This window comes from Ceratosolen solmsi, unplaced genomic scaffold (genome assembly GCF_000503995.2).
Source record: "Ceratosolen solmsi marchali unplaced genomic scaffold, CerSol_1.0 scaffold43, whole genome shotgun sequence".
Lineage (NCBI taxonomy): Eukaryota > Metazoa > Arthropoda > Insecta > Hymenoptera > Agaonidae > Ceratosolen > Ceratosolen solmsi.
In genome coordinates, this window is record NW_011948431.1 from 5,490,285 (window position 1) to 5,511,053 (window position 20,769).

General features: G+C 35.3%; 1 protein-coding gene across 1 annotated transcript; it reads right to left on the reverse strand.

The window, feature by feature from the left end:
* Positions 1-796: 796 nt before the first annotated feature.
* Positions 797-20,248, reverse strand: Oatp58Dc (Organic anion transporting polypeptide 58Dc). The gene is made up of 8 exons (XM_011502118.1): positions 20,126-20,248; positions 15,625-15,997; positions 12,496-12,605; positions 4,601-5,049; positions 2,836-3,514; positions 2,058-2,448; positions 1,830-1,931; positions 797-1,297 (listed from the first exon to the last, which is right to left on the reverse strand). The coding sequence occupies exons 2-8, from the start codon at positions 15,980-15,982 to the stop codon at positions 1,179-1,181; spliced, it is 2,208 nt and encodes a 735-aa protein (XP_011500420.1). The 5' UTR covers positions 15,983-15,997; positions 20,126-20,248; the 3' UTR covers positions 797-1,178.
* Positions 20,249-20,769: the final 521 nt, after the last annotated feature.

The following is a 20,769-nucleotide window of genomic DNA, read 5'->3' on the forward strand; positions in this document are numbered from 1 at the left end:
TTTGTAAGTTCGTTTGTTACTTAAACATGAAATTATAATTTTTAGTAATATGCTATTTAGATTAGATTAAAAGCAAAAGTAAAAAATTGTAATTTTCTTACAGTTTGTAAAATCCGTCCAATTGATTGGCTTAATAAAATTTGTTACGATCAATAATCATAATCTAATTCTTATCTCAATAATTTATTTAAATATATATATATATATATATATATATATATATATATATATATATATATATATATTATATTTGATTATCATTATTAGAATATTTATTTACTTAAAATTACATATACGTTTAAGGCTTTTTATGCAAGCGTTATTTATATTTCATTTTATTATAACAGAGTCGTATCAAAATTCATCAATACTTAGAAATCTAAATATTTTTTTAGCGAAACATAAATATGTATCGAAAAATAAATCACTATCGAATGCTTTTGAATTATACTTATCGTCGATGGAAGAACGGAGTTCTACATTAATTTGCTTTAATAGAACATTTACATCCTTAATTATGTTTATGCGGATTATTAAAAAATGAACTTTACATTTAAGAGAGAAATATCAACGTGTTTACGCGAATAAAAATGAATTTTATTTTATTTTTATATAAAATATACCAACAAATATATCTCGTTATTGCAGATATGCATCATCCTTATTCGTACAAAAATGTACATATTTTTACATGAATCACATTGTTCATAAAATATATTATAAATTGCACAAGAATAGAATTAATAATATTATCTAAAAGTATTCTTATATGTTAAGATTTATTAAATAACAATGTTTCATCTTGTAATTGTTATAATGTTATAATTCAATATGTATTCAGATTTGTAATCGAATGAATTTTGTCCAGACAAGTCTCAACATTACTTATCCCCTAAATTAATTTGCGAATTTTATATAGAACTTTGAATGAAATTTGAGATTTTTAAAATTATTATACAAGTTTCAGTTCTTTCAATAATTTGTCAATCGCGATATTTTATAAAAATAGATATAACGGTATTTAACTCCAATATCATACATTTCAGTAAAAAAATAGAATAACAAATCTTTTCATCTGTGGAGCTACGAACATTCTCCTTAAGGTACGTGAAAGCAAAAGTTTCTAGACTTTCTTAAACGTTCAAGATTGATTATCAATGTTCTTGATCGTTGTATCTTCATATATCACCGGGCTCTTCCGCAATATCTTCCAATTCAACTTCTTCATCAAAGATCTTTACATCTTTTACGTAATACCATACACCAACATCAAATAACGTACCCACAGTAACAAAGCCTAAAAAGAAAAGAATTTATTATTGTTATTATTACATGTTTTAACACTGACCGACAAATTAAAAAGAATAGCAAAGTTAAAAGTATAAATAAAAAATAAAAATAAAATAATAATAATCTAAACGTATTTGCTATTGTATTTGCATCGTTGGTTTGAGTTTAACCGGAAATTGTCGGATGATAATATAGTATTATAATTATATATGATGATCCTTAAAATCAAATGGCTTTAATTATTTTAACCTAAACATTTTTAATAATTCCTACAAATGACAATGAATCAAATAGATTTTGTACGTCACATATAAAACATAAGAGCTCAAAATTTATAGACGCGCGCTCACTATTAGTAGACTACTTCAACGATAAAGAATTTAGATCGGTGCCTAAAATTAATATTCCTTCAATGTTATAATATAGGCCCGTAGAATGACATTTTTGAAAATGGATCGTCATAATATTGCGCGTTTAGAAATAAGTTTTATTTGCCAATTGAATAAACAAAATGTGCTATGATTAAATACTTTACTTACTAGCTGCTGTGAAGTTCATGAGATATCTTAAGGTCTCGCCATTGTATAGCCAACAATTGCCTGTTCCGGAACATGTCTTTCCCCATACAAGGCAAGTCTTATCTATAAAATGAAAGCGTGAAAGAAAGAAAGAAAGAAAGAAAGAAAGAAACAAACAAACAAAATATATATATATATATATAATTAGTATAGTTGAGTAAGTGTACCGTGAGCTGTCGGATTACTAACCAAGTATGAATCCAAAAAGAATGGGCGATGGTATGAATGCGAAAAGACTCATGATCGTTAAACCAAAGCCCATGGCTACCGTTTTGTCCTTCTCGTCGACACATCTGACGGATACGAGGAAATTCGAAGCTCTTCCAGTTGCACCGCTGAACTTCAGTAAACAGACAACCGTGAGGAAGATATAGAACTTATCCAAGCAGTCTATAGAACAGGCCCCGGGAACGGCGGAACCCAGATTGTAAGGAACTTGTGCACCAACGTTGAAATCAATCGGCGGTGTCGTGAAGGCGCTCTGCACGCTTTCGTTCATCGAGTACTGAGCAAAAACTTCCGATGGATTCGATTTCACGCAACTACAGTCGGTATAGATTTTCTTTCCGCTATCATCCACCTACAACATCGCACAAATTATCGTTTTGTTTTTCATTTTGTTATTATCGGTCCAAGGGCCTCTGTCCAGGGCCTCTTGAATAATATCCTCCAGTTTTTCGACAACATTCGTCAGTCCAGACATTCGTCAAGAGCCGAGAGTTCCAACTTAAAATTAATGGAATTAAAGAAAGACTCGCGTCATAGCGAGGGAATTGATTGTCGCGTGTCAGCATTGGACAAACGTGTATGAGGAACGTTTATCGAAGTGCCGGACAAGTGCCGGACAAGTGCCGGACAAGTGCCGGACAAGTGCCGGACAAATACCGGACAAATTCCGGACAAGTGCCGCCCCAAGGAGCGTGATGGAAAAACAGAAGAAAAAAAAAAACAAACGAAGAACACTGACCTTGACGGTTTTACAGCCGGCATGGCAAGCCGATATGAAGGTGCGTCCAGTTTCCGAGCAGACTGGATTGTAGGTGACGTAGTCGCAGTGGCAGTGCTCGTTACAGGGCAGCAGAGTCTCGAGGGAGCCGTCACTGGTGACGGCGATTTGATTGTCATTGGCCGGGCAGCCGAGGAACGCGTAGGATATCATGCCGAGGAGCGAGACAGCGCCGACCATGACGTTCCAAGCGGCGAGGTAGCGCGCCTTGGGCTTGTACTTGGAAATGACGAGGCCGGAGAGGAGGATGCCGAAGGCGCTGAAGACGAGGCCGACGGTGCCGGTGATGAGGGAGGAGACCGAGGCCGACTGCTTGTACTGCGTCTCGATATACTTAGGCATGAAGATCCAGTAGGGCATGTAGCCCATGAAGTAGAATACCGCGGCGAGGTTGTTGCACATGAGGGTCGTGTTGGTCAGTAGCCGCTTGAAGGTGCTCATCATGTCTTTGAGGGAAGCCGGCAGTTCGGGCTCCTGGGGCGCGTCCTTTATATTCGTTGCTGACTTATTGCGCTCGAGGGCCAAGACCTTGCGGGCGGCTGCGCGCGGCAGCGTCTTCGGGAAGAGGGCGAGTATACTCGCGAATACGAAGAGGAGTATGGCCAGGATTATCCACCCGAGCCACCAAGCGCCGAGCCACCTGAGCAAAAACGCGAGCCAATGACATTGCGACGTCGTGCGAATTATTGGGCTTTGAAAATGGAGAAAGTTGATCGAACGCAAAAGCCGTGACATTTCCAATATAATAGCTTCGCTTATGACGCTAAGCAAACACAATTTATAAAACGTTCATCTAGCTATGGTAAATAGACGGAGAGCATTGAGATTTATCATTAAATTAATGAAAAGCTGTTACGGACCGTAAGCAATTTTATTAAAACCACTAGACTATTTCTTAGGTATATCGCATATGTATTATCGATACGATTTATTCGATGCAGCAATCGCTGAGATCATAGATTCGAAATAAGTGCATTACCTAAGTATACATAAAAGTAAAGAAAAAAATAAAAATATATTTCTTGATAACGAGATAGCAGCTTTGATTTTAATTGATAAATTATTATTATTCATTGGCGTGATGATTAAAAGATTAATAAAATACGTTCATTGCGTATAAAAATAATGGCTAACATCTTAACAGTCGCGTTTAAAATCGGTTGATAATTAGGACATGAATTGATAAATTAGATAAGATAAAGTAATTAGAGCGATAGTAGATCGAAGCGCTCGGGCCTGTTTATCTTGTTTATTATCGAAAGCGAGACACGCACACGCGCACGCGCGCGCAAGCACATATATATATATATATGTAAAGATACAGTATAATCTAAAGTTTTCGTTCAATGCAAACATTAAATTGTAGATTAAGTTTTTGGTGATCAGTGACTGCTCGGAGAAGCAAATAGCCTTAATCAATTAGAGTCCGCAATCAGCGCAGACGAGAGATAGAGAGTGAGAGAGAGTGAGAGAGAGTGAGAGAGAGTGAGAGAGAGTGAGAGAGAGTGAGAGAGAGTGAGAGAGAGTGAGAGAGAGTGAGAGAGAGTGAGAGAGAGTGAGAGAGAGTGAGAGAGAGTGAGAGAGAGTGAGAGAGAGTGAGAGAGAGTGAGAGAGAGTGAGAGAGAGTGAGAGGATCGTCGCAAACAAAAGTCAATCGACCTATCTCTCAATAAAGAGATAACGTTTGATAATAATCGCGGCACTTTCCATCGGACTTACGACTCACCTCGGGTCTTGCATCGTAATCGTGGGCGTGAGACTCGGACTGATGTAGAACTTGAGGGCGAAGGAGGCAAGCCCGTAACCGATCGCCGGTCCCAGCATCCGCAAGAAGTACGAGAAACTAATAAGCGCCGGGGTCTTGGATTTTTGAATGTTGTCGTCCATGTAGGAGACGCCGAGGGTGTAATAGAGAGAGCCACCGATACCGGAGACAAGCTGGGCGACGAAGAGGAGGGCCTGGGGCGCGAAGTTGCCGTCGGCCTCCTCGCAGTGCTCGTGATTCGTACGATTCAGGCAGAGGAACTTCCGCTGCTTCTCGAATACCGCATTCGAGCTGGTGTTGCCCGCTGCCGTCTGTAACTTCGCCCCGTATTCCTTGGTCAGGATGAGCGCGTCCTCTCCGGGGCCGTAGAGGAAGTGCGGGAGCATCGTCAGACAGCAGAAAAGCACAACCTGCAAATGTCATTGGTTCGGCTTATTCCGTTCCTGTTCGTGTCCACTGTGTTCTTCGTAAACGGGAAATCAATGTTAATAGAGAATATCAAATATTTTTGCGATAACCTGAACGTTCTATCCCACTTGCACATTCAATAGCGCAGCTACGTTGCAAAATTTACACTTATTCGTTTTTTAGATATTGAACAAAATTAGACCCTTCGTTACAATATATTTACTTTTATAATGAAAATATGTAATAATTCGTTTATACGTATTATTACAAGCAATTGAATGAATTTTTATAATCGGCTTTAAGAATAATTGTGGAAAGTAAATGAAATAATTGCATTGGATTTATGAAGAATAATAAAATAAATATCCCACTCGGCATACGTACATTGATATTTATTTAATGTTTTATTTATGCTATTTCGTTGCGATCGTTAAAAGTTAGATTTTTTTTTTTTTTATATATATATATATGGCGTTGCTTTAACGCACAAAAATGTCTTAATAATATACATAACATGGATTATACAACTCATGCCAATCAATATCCTTTAATTATCAAAAATATTGAAAAATATATTATTATAGATAATTAGTTAAACGTGAGTTGAAAAAAAAACTGCATTCTAGTGGATGTCTAATAAATTAAAATATCTTCGTTATTTACTTAAACAATATTATCAATCATAAAAAAAAAAACAAAAAAAAAGAAAAATCTAAAGTAGTTCTGAGTAGATAAAATTATTATCGATATATTTATTTTTCTTAAAAATACCACATGCGACGAAGATGTTAAAAAGTAAATTATCTTATAGATATTATTAGCTAAATATCATTATTCTCATTACTTTTGGTTTGTTTATATAGGAATTTAATTTATCAGTAGTTTGGATCCTTTGCTTATACAAAAGAATGATATTAGGAAAATTATTCCGAAATTGCAATTTCAGACAATATTAATGAGAAGCGTTGTCGGTAATTGCAAAATCTTAATAGTCAATGTTATAAAATTGATGTGAAATTGTGAAAAATTATTGAAAATTCGTTGAGAATTAAGTTTGAATTGGAATTAACCACTCATGATAAACACCTAGATATCATAAAATATTGATTTTCACTCTTTCACTCTACTTACAAAATTAGTAAATTAAGTAAATTAATAACTTATTGCATTAACATAATCAGTTTATGGTTATTTAAAAAAAAAAAAAAAAAAAAAAACATCGATAATCCTTAATAGGTGAAAGTAATTTTTATATTCTATAAATTATGAATGAATAAATTAGTTTAAATAAAAAAAAAAAAAAAAAAAACCCTACAATAATGATAAATAGCGAAAACGTAATTTTGGTTAATTTGATTTTACCAGATAATAAAAATATCTCTTTATTTGGAATTAAATTAAACAAAATTTTATTCTTCTTTCACGTAAATTCTCTTTAATGGGTAAAATTTTATATAACCAACATATGTTTTTTTCTATACAAGCGACGGTATTTATGAAAAAAAAAAAAAAAATTAATAGCGATTAGCGTTGCACCATCTACGTGGACCAAATATATAATTGAAAATATTAAACGTGCTTATGCAGACTTTACCTTTGCTTTATCTTACCAATACTATCTACTAAAATATATAAAGTGCCGCTAGATTGAGAAAAATATATGTGAAACGAAGTGGGAGAATGTCAATTTTCTAAATAGTGTAAGTCGTTGTCATTTTCAGCTGCTGTAATATTCAATTTATAAGATATAATAATTTATTAATAATAGCATGTAATCAGTATTGGATGCTTATAATCGCTATTAATGGACATTTTAAAAATCTACTGCCTTTCATTAGTTACTAAAATACTTTTCTTATGAATACTTATGAATCGTTATAAAAAAAAAATCTCTCTGGCTAATATCACCAAGGGAGAGTCATTCGTTTGTATTGGTGTTGATAGGTTGAAAGTCAATTGATAAATGATTGATTCTTACGTCAATTCGGCTATTAATATGTTTATATTATTAATCTGTATTTATTATATACTTATCCCTGCCTATGAGGATATACACGCTATTAGTCCAACATGAATGGCGAATCCCTTACTTTTGCAAATACTGATTATTCTCGTTCGTTAACAGAATTCTCTGGTACACGTGTGCTAATAATTATGCATAACACCAATGAAATTATTCGTGCAAAAAGTCCATAAAATAAATTAGTAGAAATTGTATGTAATCTACATTGTGGCTCATTTATTGATAATATATTTTTGCTTTCACCTCTATATCAATATATCAATATATACTTGGGAATAATTCATTTGAAATTCTCCATATTCTGCATCGATCTTGGACTGAAATATTTTTATGAGTTTTAGCATAAGTGTACGATGATGTGCAATGTATACGAATATACATAATGCCCAACACACTTAACGTAATTCATGGGATTTCAGCCGATGAAAACATGTTTTCCATACAAGATACACTATTGATTAAGAATATTTCAATTAAGCTAATCTAGTTTACATTACATTTACAAGAAGAAAAATATCTATTTTTTTTTTTTTTTTTTTTTTTTTTTTTTTTTTTTATATATATATTATTTCAAAGATGAACTATCGCTAATTTGCAAAATAAATAATTATTATTAATATAAACTTATTCTACCAACGTGAATATTGTCCTTTTTTCTCTCGTTAATTAAATGTAAACACGAAATATATACTGATTTACAATATATTTTCAAAATTCATTTATTATATTAAATAATGAATTTTATTTCCTATGATGTCTTTGTAAAAATAGTCAAATTTAATTAAATAAAATATTTGTAATAAATCCATAAAGTTTTTGTAGTAACAAACGTGTTTCAAATAATTTGATAATCGATACATAATATTTGTATACTTATAATCGTTTACCTATTATCTATATTTTTACATAGAAATTCATAATTCAGAATTTTTATAAATAAACATAATATATTGAATTTAGATATTTTATTTTGACGAGGCAATCAATTTCAGAGCAAGTAAAGTTCCTTCTTTATTATTATAATAAAGAATTAATGAATTATCAAGTATTATTGCGTCTCTTTATAAATCAGTTAAATCACGAAGAATAATTATGGTATAATTAGTTATCAATAAATCATCATCTTAAATTTGTATTAAAGCATTCACATCCAATATAAATAATATAAATAGAAATAATTGCATTTACGTGTTGAAGGATATAATAAGTAATGCTAAGGAATTTTTCAACTTTGAAAAGAAATATAAATATACAATAAAATACGTATTGAAGCGCATATGCACGCATAAATAACCTGTATAATATAAAATTTATTACTTTCTTTTTTGCTTTCATTAAAAAGAGAACTATTATAAATATATATGCACTATAATTGTTTAGTAAACTCTCATATCATTTCAATTTCTTTGCAAACATACGATCTCACGTTCCAACATTAATAATAATAATAGAAAATAAAAATAATCAGTCTTAAATGACAGATAAAAAGTGAAATAAGTTTATTGAACTCACAGTATTAAATCATTGAAAAGTTGGATGCTGATTTACAAATAAACGTTTAAATGTAATTCAATGAAGTGAAGCAAAAAAGTCGTGAATAAAACAAACATTAAATGTGATTGATCACCTTTCTTAAAATTCAATGAATTTACGTTCAGTAGAATTGAATTTATCACGAGATTGTCAACATTCTTGTCGATTACTAGTCGATCTCTCAATAATTATAATAATAACTCGAAAACAGACAGCTAAAACGTGCAATTAATAGATTATCGGTTACGATTACAAAATGATTACAAAATGACTATATGTATTGAGTGTAAACTATAGAAGGAACATCTATGCGACAAATGTGTGTAGAATGACATTACTGAAACTTCGAAGTTACGAGGATGTAGGAGAGAGACAGGTGGTGGAGAACAACGCACTTGTATGGGCTAAGAAACAATGAAATCACATTGAGGAAACAAATATTCTGGTATACTAGAATATGATAAATATAAATTCTTTTTGTATCCAATTTGTTTTTTCTACCGACTTATCTGATGTTGTTATTCCCGTAGCAGAACTTTATTACCGACTATGACAATTTCTCTGAATTAAAAGGAAAAATAAACTTTGTAACAATATACTTTCTATTATGCAAATTAAACATTGATTTTCCAATTTCAATTTTATTCTTTAATAGCTCTGCAACTTTTCCGTATTCCAATATAATACCACAAACTAATATATATATATATATATATATATATATATATATATATATATATTATATTGTTGACTTTATATTGTATTGTGACATGATTAAATTCGAATAATATTATTGAATTCTTTGTAAGAATTTTCTTTGTAAATTATTTATATTCAATGGCTGGTATTAAACAAAATTTCTAAATGATATTAAACAATATTCCACCTCTATAACTTTGGTCGCATAATTCTTATCGATTTTATTAATTTTCGCTTAGAATTATTTTCACTTAGAATCTGAAGAAAAAAAAAATTGTTTTTTATGCTAAGGATAATATCAGCGATAATGAATTACAGATTTTCATAAACCATTCGTTATCATTGAATTTCCTCTCTCGCCCCCCCCCCTTTTTCTACAATCTTCTCACTATTCTTGTTAATAAAATATTTCTTGCATTAATCATAATTTCTCTGTTATCACTCTGTAAATTTAGATCACTCAGATCATCTGTATACATTAGCACTGTACTATTAAAAGAAACGTCTTTATTATTCTTTACTATAAATCTAAAAATGTATTCACAAACTAAATTGAATAATAGATATGACAGCGCATCGCGGTGATTTTAATTCATTGTGAATCTCATACAGTATTATTTATTATTCGATCTATGCTCTATGAACTATTTAAATATATTTATGTTGATTCAATACAACATATTATCCACCTTTATTATTGTAAAATAAATAAATAAATGCTTATTATAATTGTGCTATTGTGATATAAAATTTCTGTTTAATTTTAAATATCTGCTCAACTATGAATATGATGACTTCTTGTTAATCGATTTCATTAGACCACACCACAAGGTATTAATTAGCATAATAATATTTTCAGTATAGATAAATATAATAAATTGACGGGCTAGAACAGGAGTAAATGAAACGTTTGATAAATATAAGAGATTTGGAAATTGGCTTAAATTTGATTTAATGCGCAAACGAGAATGACAAAAAGTGTTGAAAATAACAAATGCTAAATACAATTATACTATGTACAATGTTGATGTTCCAATTTATTTATAACGCAAATCATCAAAAAACATAGCGTTGATAATTTCCTACGATACACGGCATCTTCGGATCTTCCAAGATGAAAGATACAAATTTATGCCAATTAAAAATATAAAATAAAAAGTAAATCTTCTTTTCACGTTTTATATTTATTGTTACGATATTCTATTGAAATATAATCAATAAGAAAGAAATAATTACCTTATCATTTGATAAATAGCAAGGATGAAATTGCTAGTAATGAAATTATTTAATATCGACCAAGCCGCATGTAAAATATCTTTCTTTCATTCTTTTTTTTATTTTTTTTTTTTATTCACTATACCATACAATAGCGCCAAAATATTTTATAATTATTTTACATGCTTATACCATCATCTCTTAATCGATAAATAGATTGACAATAATATTTTTAAAATATTCGGCCCACTACAACATGCACATTCTACAACACGACACATTTATTTCCACTGACATAATAATTTTTACCTTCGCGTAATTTCATTACGGAAATCAGCATAAGAAACACGTTTGAAAATAGCTAGGAGCTTTAAAAGAGAATTGCTTCGATTTGTCACACTAGTAAATGAAAGCAAAAGAATTGCGTTTAACTTAAATAATAATTAAGCCGTCGTAATTGAGCTTTGGTATTTAGCATTTTGTAATATGCGATAATATCATTTTATCTAAAAAAAAAAAAAAAAAAAAAAAAAAAAAAAAAAAAAAAAAAAAAAGCGGCTGCTCTCGAATGCTCTCGAATCAAATCGAGAATAAAACGACTCTCCTATGAAATAAGAGTATTTTCATTTAATCCTCGAGAACTTGTCATTACAACATCGGAATCAAGGGACACGACTTGGTCTGAATCTCTCGGCCTCTTCGCAAATTATATTGAATAGCCGTGTGCTTGCGGCAGTGCGTGTGTGTGCATATGTTTCTTATAAATTTGCTGGTATTAGTAGAGCAGTATATTAGGCCTACTTATCGCGATAATAAACAGTAATAAACAAATTACGTTCAAACAATCGTTCGTTCGAATTGTACTTTGGGCCACGTTACTCGTTAAATATCTCGGTTGACCAATTGTCTCGGTTGTCCAATTGGCTCGAGTCGTCGGTCGCAAGAGTCAACGGGTTCACCACGTCTCCGATCACGCCTCTGCAACCATCGACGACTCGTCTGTCTAAGGATAAACGCGCTTCACGTACCGTCGCTCCAACTTATAAGCCGAGGACGTCGTCGTCGTCGTCGTCGTCATCGCCTGACCCTTCCCCGATCACAATACCCACCCACCCACCGAAGACCTTCGCGAATTTCGGGCTCGCCTAAACCGATAACAAGCATAAGGCTGACAAAGCAAAATAAAAAGCGGGCGGGAGAGATAGAGAGACGACTAAGCGACATTGACACGACACATGCACCACCGTGAACGAAGAAGTACCGAGGCTCGCAACGACCATCAGCTGCGCGTAAAAAGACGTCGTCTACGAGTCTGTCGACGACGAGCGCCCAGTCAATAAAGCTCGCGCGTCTTAGATGATACGTGTACATATACCGGCGCACTCACTAATTTAATTAAGCATGCAAATCCTCGCGCGCTACATAAGCTTGCAACGAGCTTGCAACGAGCTTGCAACGAGCTTGCAACGAGCTTGCGAGGCAGTTTGCGCGAGCCGTCTTCTTCTTCATATTAATGCGCCCCACTCCGATCATCGCTCGCGGCCACCCACGCGACCGTGTTCGCTCCCTCGCTCCCTTGCTTTTCGCAAGGGGCCATGGGAGCCTCCGCCTCCTCATCTCGTTCTTTGTCCTTTTTCGTCCGTCCTGTTTGCTCGTTTTCGTACGACGCTGGCCCAGTTATACTACGAGCGCACTCGTAGCTTAAGCGAGCGATTCGCGTATCGGGAGCAAACTCGGCTTAATTATCCGCGGGCTTTCCATGGAAATCAAGCGGATTGGCTTGTTTGCGCACCGCTCTCCCGACCTACGCTTAATTAAATGTAATTTCAACGTGCGCGCAAGTAGAGCGAGAGCCAGCTCGTTGTTTATAAAGTACTCGAAAATTGTTCGAGCGAGTGCCGATTAAATGGCGAAAATATATATATCCAGCCTCGTTGTTGCACCGAGTGTTTATTCTTTGTCAATTGCAAGATCTTACCGTATAAATGCCGACTGCGATCCATCTTGGCCTGTGGCCTTTGCCTGCGTAATACGAGAGTACCACTGACACTAGTAGCTGGGATATGTCGTTGCCTACCGTTATGACCCCTGTAAAGTAATAATTACATTTTATTTTAATATTCATATAATAATACATACGAGGGATGGGTATGGGCATTGATTTTTTTTTTTTTTTTTTTTTTTTTTTTTTTTTTTTCCCTATTGGGTGGTCAATCGTAAGGATAGTGCTAATCGCAATATCCCTATAGCCCATTGATTATTTAAATAATCAATGTCGAATATACGTCGAATATACGTCGAATATACGTCGAATATACGTCGAATATACGTCGAATATACATCGTTTAGTCCATTATATACTTAATAGCAACGTTGTAACGCTGAGTTGGAATAAAATTCATTCGACTCACTTGTATTTCTTGGCTTGTCACACTTTCCATCCTGTCGATCGTATCAATCGTCGATAAATTATCGCAAGCTCACAAGCAATGACAATTATTACTATGCAACGTTGTGTGAGAAAGGGGTTTACGATGGGAAGCGCTTCGAGTGCCAAATGCAAAAATGCAAAAAAAAAAAAAAATATAAAAAAAAGAAGAAGTAAATAAAACTAATTTTTATCCATTATGTATGAAAAGATGCTGATTTGTAACCTTATGGAACGTATATTTATAAACTGAAACGAGATTTTATTATTATTGAAACAAAGTTTCATTAATGCACAGTCCAAGTGGATATCTCACATAATTCGATCATGCTTGCAATGAAAGAAAACAAAGTATCTAGTTACTATCATGTTAAGATTTATTACCGTCGCCTTTTAAGTTAGATAATATCAAACAGAAAATCTCAAATACTCTTGATTACACTAAAGCGCTGCTTGCTTACATAGATTTTTATAACTTTCAATATTATTGAATTTTCCGTATAATTTATGTGATTTTTTTAAAAAATATTTTTCCCTGCTTTTTTTTTGTTTTTCTTTTTTTTTGTTTTTTTTTTTTTTTTTTTTTTTTTGCAAGCAACTAAAAATTAATGATTAATGAAAAATAATAATGATCGCTCAAAACATCAAATTTATACCGACGGGAATATGGAACGATGGTTAAAAAAAAAAAAAAAATAGTTCCACAATTGTAATCGATGAAATCAATTTAATTGATTGCCATTTTTAATTAAAATATTAATATCACTACATAGTAACTTAAGTGCAATTTAATCAGAGCTCGCTGAATATTCGTGTACGTGTGGATGAAAGACTACAAAAATATTCCATTGGCGTTAAAGGAAGTAAACAAGATAACGTTTAATTCAAAACTATTGAATTAAAGAAGGAATTGACATATAACGGGCAAACATTTGACACCTACGATCAATATATCTTATTCCTCTTATTCCAATCTCTTGCCATTGACAGCTACAATCTACACCCATACATTTACAAACTATTCACTCGAATAATATAATACGAGTCCTAATATTATAATAATTTCTTTTCTAAATACATCTATTCTTATCGTAACGCATGTCAATTGCACATCTTGTTTGTGCCGTCTATTATCTGTTAAATGTGTGCTAGCGCGCACTGCCCCTCGCACACTACTGCACATATTAGAAAAGATTTCTTATCAAAGTAACATTGCAAGTTAATCAATTCGGGGATTAAAACTTTCGTCCCCGTGATATCGATAAAACAGTAATAATTCACAATTCACGCTCGATATATCATTCATTACATAAAATCCAACCCCGTTCAAACCCGTGATTCGATCACGATCGAATCGCACCCCAGAGTCGCTCCAACAACATGACAACGAACATTCCCCGATCCAATGCAGCGACTGTCGATACACGAGTGTCGCATCCTCCCTCCTAGGCAAGCACGTGACCTTGGAGAATCTTGAACCGGCGAGTCACTTGACTATTCGCTCTCGGACTCGACTGGACATCGACCAACTGCCCGATTACCTAGTTGTAGCAACATCTCCTCCTCTTCCTCACCCCCACCCCCCTCGTCCAACACAAAGCTAGATTTGCTAATTGTCGAATCGAATTATGGGATCCGCGTCGTCCATGAATCCTATTTCCAAGGTCCATCTTCACGACGATCGTGCCCGCGATTGTTAATGTCAAATCCCATATGCGCACTCGACGCCACGCCGTCTCTATAACAACTGGTTAGTAGCCCGACCACAATCTGATATTTAGCGTTGGCACTCCGACGACGCAAGCTGGACACGGTCCAGTAATATCAAGGAATGGGATTTGACGTTAAAAGAATACGTATTACGTGTATTGTAAGGGAGAGGAACGAAAATCTTGGTGATTTCGATGGCAAATCGATCTAAGGCGACGTTCGGCGAACTCGCGTTTACCTAATATCACCTAACCCAGATTCTATTCCCATGGCCACCTCGAGCAGCCAATTCAGTCACTATCAGTTTGGTCACTTTGTTAGTGACGTATCGACTTAGCCGAATCTAGTTTCAACTCGTGCAACGATGATCGCGACTGAAGCATTCGACAATTTATCATCTCGAAGTTGACTTTAAGACTATATATTTTAGGCCATGAATGTTGTTTTAAAGAAAGTATAAATAACGTCATTGCTAAATTAGACATGCAATAAATTAGACACTTGATTAGATTTTCATTTCATAACTTTTTATAGAATTCAATTATAATGTAACCTCGCTTAGAGCCCGTTCATTTTTAATTGAATAACTTACTTAACCTATTGGCAGCCCAAACAGCGTATTATATTTTCTTAAAACTAGAGAACTTTTAATACAGAGTAATTATTGATTTGTCCAGGAAATTGGATATATCTTTTGAATGGCAAAAGCGAGGGTGTGATTTCCTTTAAGCAAAAAAGCAAATCGTCCTACATAAAGCAAATTAAATGAAAGAAGCAACTTCAATGCGTATTTATTGTTGCGAGTACAACAGAAATATCGGCGTTCGGGGACGTAAATTCGTCATTAGGAAATGTAAAAACCCGTCAGCCTCGAGAGTCAAGAGTAATGTTGGCTAGTCGATGTTACGCTAATGAATCTTGCCAATGGCGCAAAATACACTGTTATCATCGTGTAATAAAATGTCCCACCTGTCGTTTTCGAGGGAATCTTGAATCTCTTCTCGATGGTGGTAATGGTGCCGTTGAAGTAGGCATAGCTCGCCGAGAATATGCAACCGAGGACCCCGTAAAGGAATACGTAGGCCTTCTTGTTAGCAAACCTCTGGAGATTCGGACCGCGAAAGCACCAGATACCGCACGACGTCTCCTCGGTTATGGGCAGCTGGCGGAAGACATCGTCGAGGGCGCGCGCCGCCGACGCTGGATTCAAGGTCACCCCCGAGGTCGTCCTCGGGCCCGTCGGCGTCTCAAGTAGCTTCTTATTCTCCGGGCCGTTCCTCTCATGATTCGCCCTGCTCGTCGTCCTCTCATCCTTCGTATTCCTCATGGCAGCCGCGTTAATCTTTAGGCACGATTAAGCAACGGAGGTACATTTAAATTAACGAAGTCGAAGTTAAATCGATTTCACGATGTGCATCACATTTTCATATCGTACGAATGTTTGCCGAAATGGACAATTTTTTTATTTTTTTAAATCCTTGACGCTTCGATCCGTTTAAATTCGTCCATTTTTTTCTTTCTTATTTATATCACAATTACTATATTAAGCGTCAAGTAATATATTCTTTTTTTTTTTTTTTTTTTTTTCATTTTTATCACATACTCTTCTACTCTTTATGACATTCACCTTTCCTTTCTTTACTGTAAAAATTGTGTGCAGACTTCGTTTCCATGCAATTTCGGCCAATTTTTAATCACTCGACGTTATCAATAAATGCTAAATCTAAATTGCATTAATCTACATCCAATGGTCGCTTTATCAAACTCTAGCCATATAAAACAGCCCAGGTAAAATAATTATATTTGAATGTAATTGCATTTAATTTTCACAACGAGCCGGTTAAGTAACATAATATGTCTCTGTCTTATCAATTAAAATCAAAAAGTCAAGCTACTACTCTTTGAATGTAAATATTTTCAATGACAAAAATTATGTTACGCGTTTAATCATCACATTAAATATTTTCTTTAAATTGAATTTCTTCTAACCTCATAGATATTTATCTAAAAACGTAAATTAAACTTTGCTTCTTCTCGGTAAAACATATTTAAATATAAAAATTCCCGGATAAAGCCAAAATGTCTAGTGAGTAATTTAATATTAACAAATATTTTAACAATAGGCTTGGGTCATATTAAATATTCTGCAAACTCATGTTAAACCTATTTAGAAGTATTCGGTACACAGCACATTTAATTTACATCTTTAATATAATCAATTTTTTTTTAATAATGTGAATTGCGACTGTTCGTATATTTGATTAAAAATAAAAAGCAAAATAAAAAAAAAGATTATGCTTATATATAATACTCGTACTTCGATTATATAATGTATTTTATATTAATGCATAATTAATACACATTTAATTAATATTCATGCTATATAATTTCAATATATCATACACATATATTTAATTGTACACTTGTACGAAAAAAATATATGAATATTTATCTATTATAATATTTATAATAATATAAACGCGTATATCTATACTGGCATCATCAATTTAGAAATTAAAAATATTTATTATGTTTAGGTTAAAAACGCAAAAATATAGCTTTGAAGGGATTAAAATTATTGACGAAAAGATTAATCTGAATATAGAATTTAGAAGAAAAAAAAGGCGAAATTGTCGTTATAATTATTTAATGTAACATAAACGGATTCCCTAATATATAACATAACGTATTAAATAATATTTGAAAAGCGATTAAATATACATAGGTAATATTGTTATTGGATAAGACATTATGGAGATCGAATGAAGAGAGAAGAAATACACTTAAAAATACACACAATCGATGTTGTGGGATAATGTAGAGTTTAAAATAAAATTTTTGCAGAAAAAATATTATTTAATGCGTATAAAGGAAATTGTAAATCAAATTTTATCTATACCTCGTACAAATTAGATAAGAGAATGCAAAGCTAATTTGGTGTTAAGCAATTTTATATTAATTTATTACGTTTTAAAGTGATAAAATAAGCAAAAACTTGGGCACTAATATGTTAAATTTTCGAGAAAATTATAAGTTTCAAAAATACAAACTATTTCAACTTTATCATTGGCTGAATTTTAACCTCTACCACTACGTCTATTACAGATATTAATTAATAAATTAATAATATATTTAATTGCAAGTCCATTGGAATTTCAAAATTTCTTTAAAGAATATATTTCATCATTGCTTCTCTAAACAATGCGAGCAATTCTACAAAAACTTTTAAACTATTCAAATTTTGTATAAAAGAAAAGTGGATAGATAGCTAGAAACTAATGCACGAACGTTATACATTACCCATCGTACGCTCTCTCTCTCTCTCTCTCTCTCTCTCTCTCTCTCTCTCTCTCTCAATTTATCTATTACTTCTCTCTCCATTCGTTCCTACCCTTATACTTCTACATCCGCACATATCGCAAAGTCCCAACGCGCACACACATCTACCCATCTAAAACACTGTCATAGACGTCTCGAAATGCACCAATACAAAGGGCGTTGATTTCTTTCTCGAGATGAGCAATGGCGAACAAGAAAAATCAGTGCTGTCCATCAGACTTTGACTTTTCCTGCCTACTTAACGCCGTTAACTATCCGCCCCGTCCCATCCCCACCCACCCACCCCCCTCTCCCATCGAGTCTTGCAGCATGCATCTCCAATACAACATAAAAGGAAAATAACACATCGGAACATTATTATCGCAACGATAACGATGTGCCTTGACGTGGACAGGCCGAGTCTAAGATCATACCGACACGGATTTTCACGTTCTTATTGCTCCAGGATTCCGAGCACAACCACTCACGTCTCAGTGAGTGCCCTCCCAACTAATTCGTATGGATTTTATTAACGTTTAACACGTCCACTAGAGGCGAGAGACGAGCTTTTAAAAACTTGCCAATACAATTGCATTCGTCATTCGCCACTAGTCAATGGATGGCTTGGCCAGCAAATGTTCTTCGAACGTTTTAACGTTTTAACTATCGCGGGCGTTGATATTGCTGAGAGTAGACAAGGACGATAAATTACAAGCACCCCTTAACATTTATAGAAATTTATAGAAATTAAATGCAAACTCACGGAAAACGAGTAGTCAAAGCATAGAAGATTTTATTGTAAATTGAGTAGTAGAGAATGGTTGCCAGTGTGGGAAATCGTTGTGAATAAATGTCGGTGGGAGGGACGATGGTCGATGAATTTGATGGAAGGATCAGCGATTACATTATACGAACGAACGACGGACACATATTTTCCTTTACGTATAAATTAGCATTTATGAAATGCCGAGGCAAGGCGATCATTATTTTGAAAATATAACAAACACACCTGTTGGCTCATATCTGACAAAGAAAAATGCATATTAATGCTACCCTGGTTAATCCATACGAATTAGTTAAGGGTGAAACTTTAAAAGCAACTTGCTTGAGTATTGGGGTCGAAGTCGACGACGACTTACCAATCAACGAAACGAAAATTTTAGATTATTTATTGTTTTTATTAATGTACGTTGCTGATCGTCGTCGGGCCTATTGTTTAGCAATGCTAACATTCAGCACTGCCGAGTTTAAGAAATCGTAAATTTGTCGCTAATGTGTCGTGAAATCTTAGGGCGCCGATATTAAACAGTGGTAGTTGTATACGGCATACCTACCACTTTCTACAACGAGTCAGTAATTATTCGTACTTCCTTATCCTTTATTTCTCGATAATGGAGTGAAATGCGCAAAGGATTAGAAAAGTCGTTGATAAAAGGCGCCGGAACTAATCCATCAGGTCGTTCGGCCTCTGATAAGAGCTTGGCGCGATTATTCGACGGACTAGACTGAACTTTGATTTTTCGAAGGAAGCGCGAGAAGAAAACGCATCGCTGGCATCGGACTGAATCTCCTGCGAGGTACAAATTTTCCTCGCAATGTCCCGAGATCGAGACCGAGTGACGTAAACGTGACGTAGAAGCTGCGCACGGATAATCATCCCGTTGGTTTCCTTCCCTTTATCCGATATCTTTTCCGTTGACGCGCGAATTCAACCACGTCAATGTCTTTCAATAGCGAATTTAACTCCTTTCGCCGACACTTTCCACCACGAGACTCGCGACTGCCGATACGTCCGTGTGATTTTATTCGTCTCTGAAATATTGCGAGCGCAGCCTCACCGTTATCAACATGTAATTTCGTCACCAACATCGCGCTGAACGCATCCCTTTCCACGTTCCCTTCGATTCCGTCTCTCTCTCTCTCTCTCTCTCTCTCTCTCTCTTGTTTTGACCTCCCTAGACCCTCCCCTCCCCCGTTGTCCCATGATAATCATTGGATAGGAAAGGGCTTAAAGGGTCGCGAGAATAAGTTGGATAAAATTTTCGTGGAAGCCGTCGACGCTCCACTCCGGTCCCCCCGACCCACCAAAAGCCCATACGCATCGTACTTGTAGTGGGCGACAGTCGCAGAAAGATCATGACATTCGACTCACGTGAAGGAAGAAAAGTCAGTGGCGCGTCCCGAGTTCCCGCGCGACTAAGCCACGACACTCCTGAGGGACGTCCTCGGCCGCGCCATCGGGAAATCGCGAGCCGAAAACGGTGTCTGGGTGTAGTAGTAGTAGTAGCAGCGGTGGCGGTGGCGGTAGCGGCAGCGGCGGCGTCGGCGGCGGCGGCGGCAGCAGCAGCAGCAGCAGCAGCGGCAGCTCGAACGCGTCGACCCCTGAAACAGTAGCCGCGCGCATCACCTCCTCGTGGCTTGCGCGCGCACCCCAACCTCGCGCGTCCTGACCTCGCGTCCGAAAACGCGGCTCGCACCTCGGCTACTGAGGCCGTCGTCGCGTCGACGACTCGACGAGCGATTAGGCGCCTTCCGACATCTCCCCCCACCCTACTCCACCGCCACCACCGCCACCACCACCACCACCACCACCACCGCCGCTGGCTGCTGCCGCTACGCTACCCGTCGCCACTGCCCCTGATTGCCACGGGATAAGTGTGTGTGTGTGTGGGAGGGGAAAGGGAGGAAGAGGAGCACGGCACATTTTTAATGGACGACAGTCACTGTCTCTCTCTCTCACTCTCTCTCTCTCTATCTCTATCTCCGTCTCTATCTCTATCTCTATCTCCGTCTCTA

Bases quoted from the DNA above. Each gene is read 5' to 3' on its own strand.
- Oatp58Dc (XM_011502118.1), bottom strand. From the start codon at position 15,982: ATGAGGAATACGAAGGATGAGAGGACGACGAGCAGGGCGAATCATGAG. The intron at 3,515-4,600 runs GTGAGTCGTAAG...GTTTTTGCTCAG, and splicing joins ATTACGATGCAAGACCCGAG to GTGGCTCGGCGCTTGGTGGC. The intron at 2,449-2,835 runs GTCAGTGTTCTT...GCGATGTTGTAG, and splicing joins CCGGCTGTAAAACCGTCAAG to GTGGATGATAGCGGAAAGAA.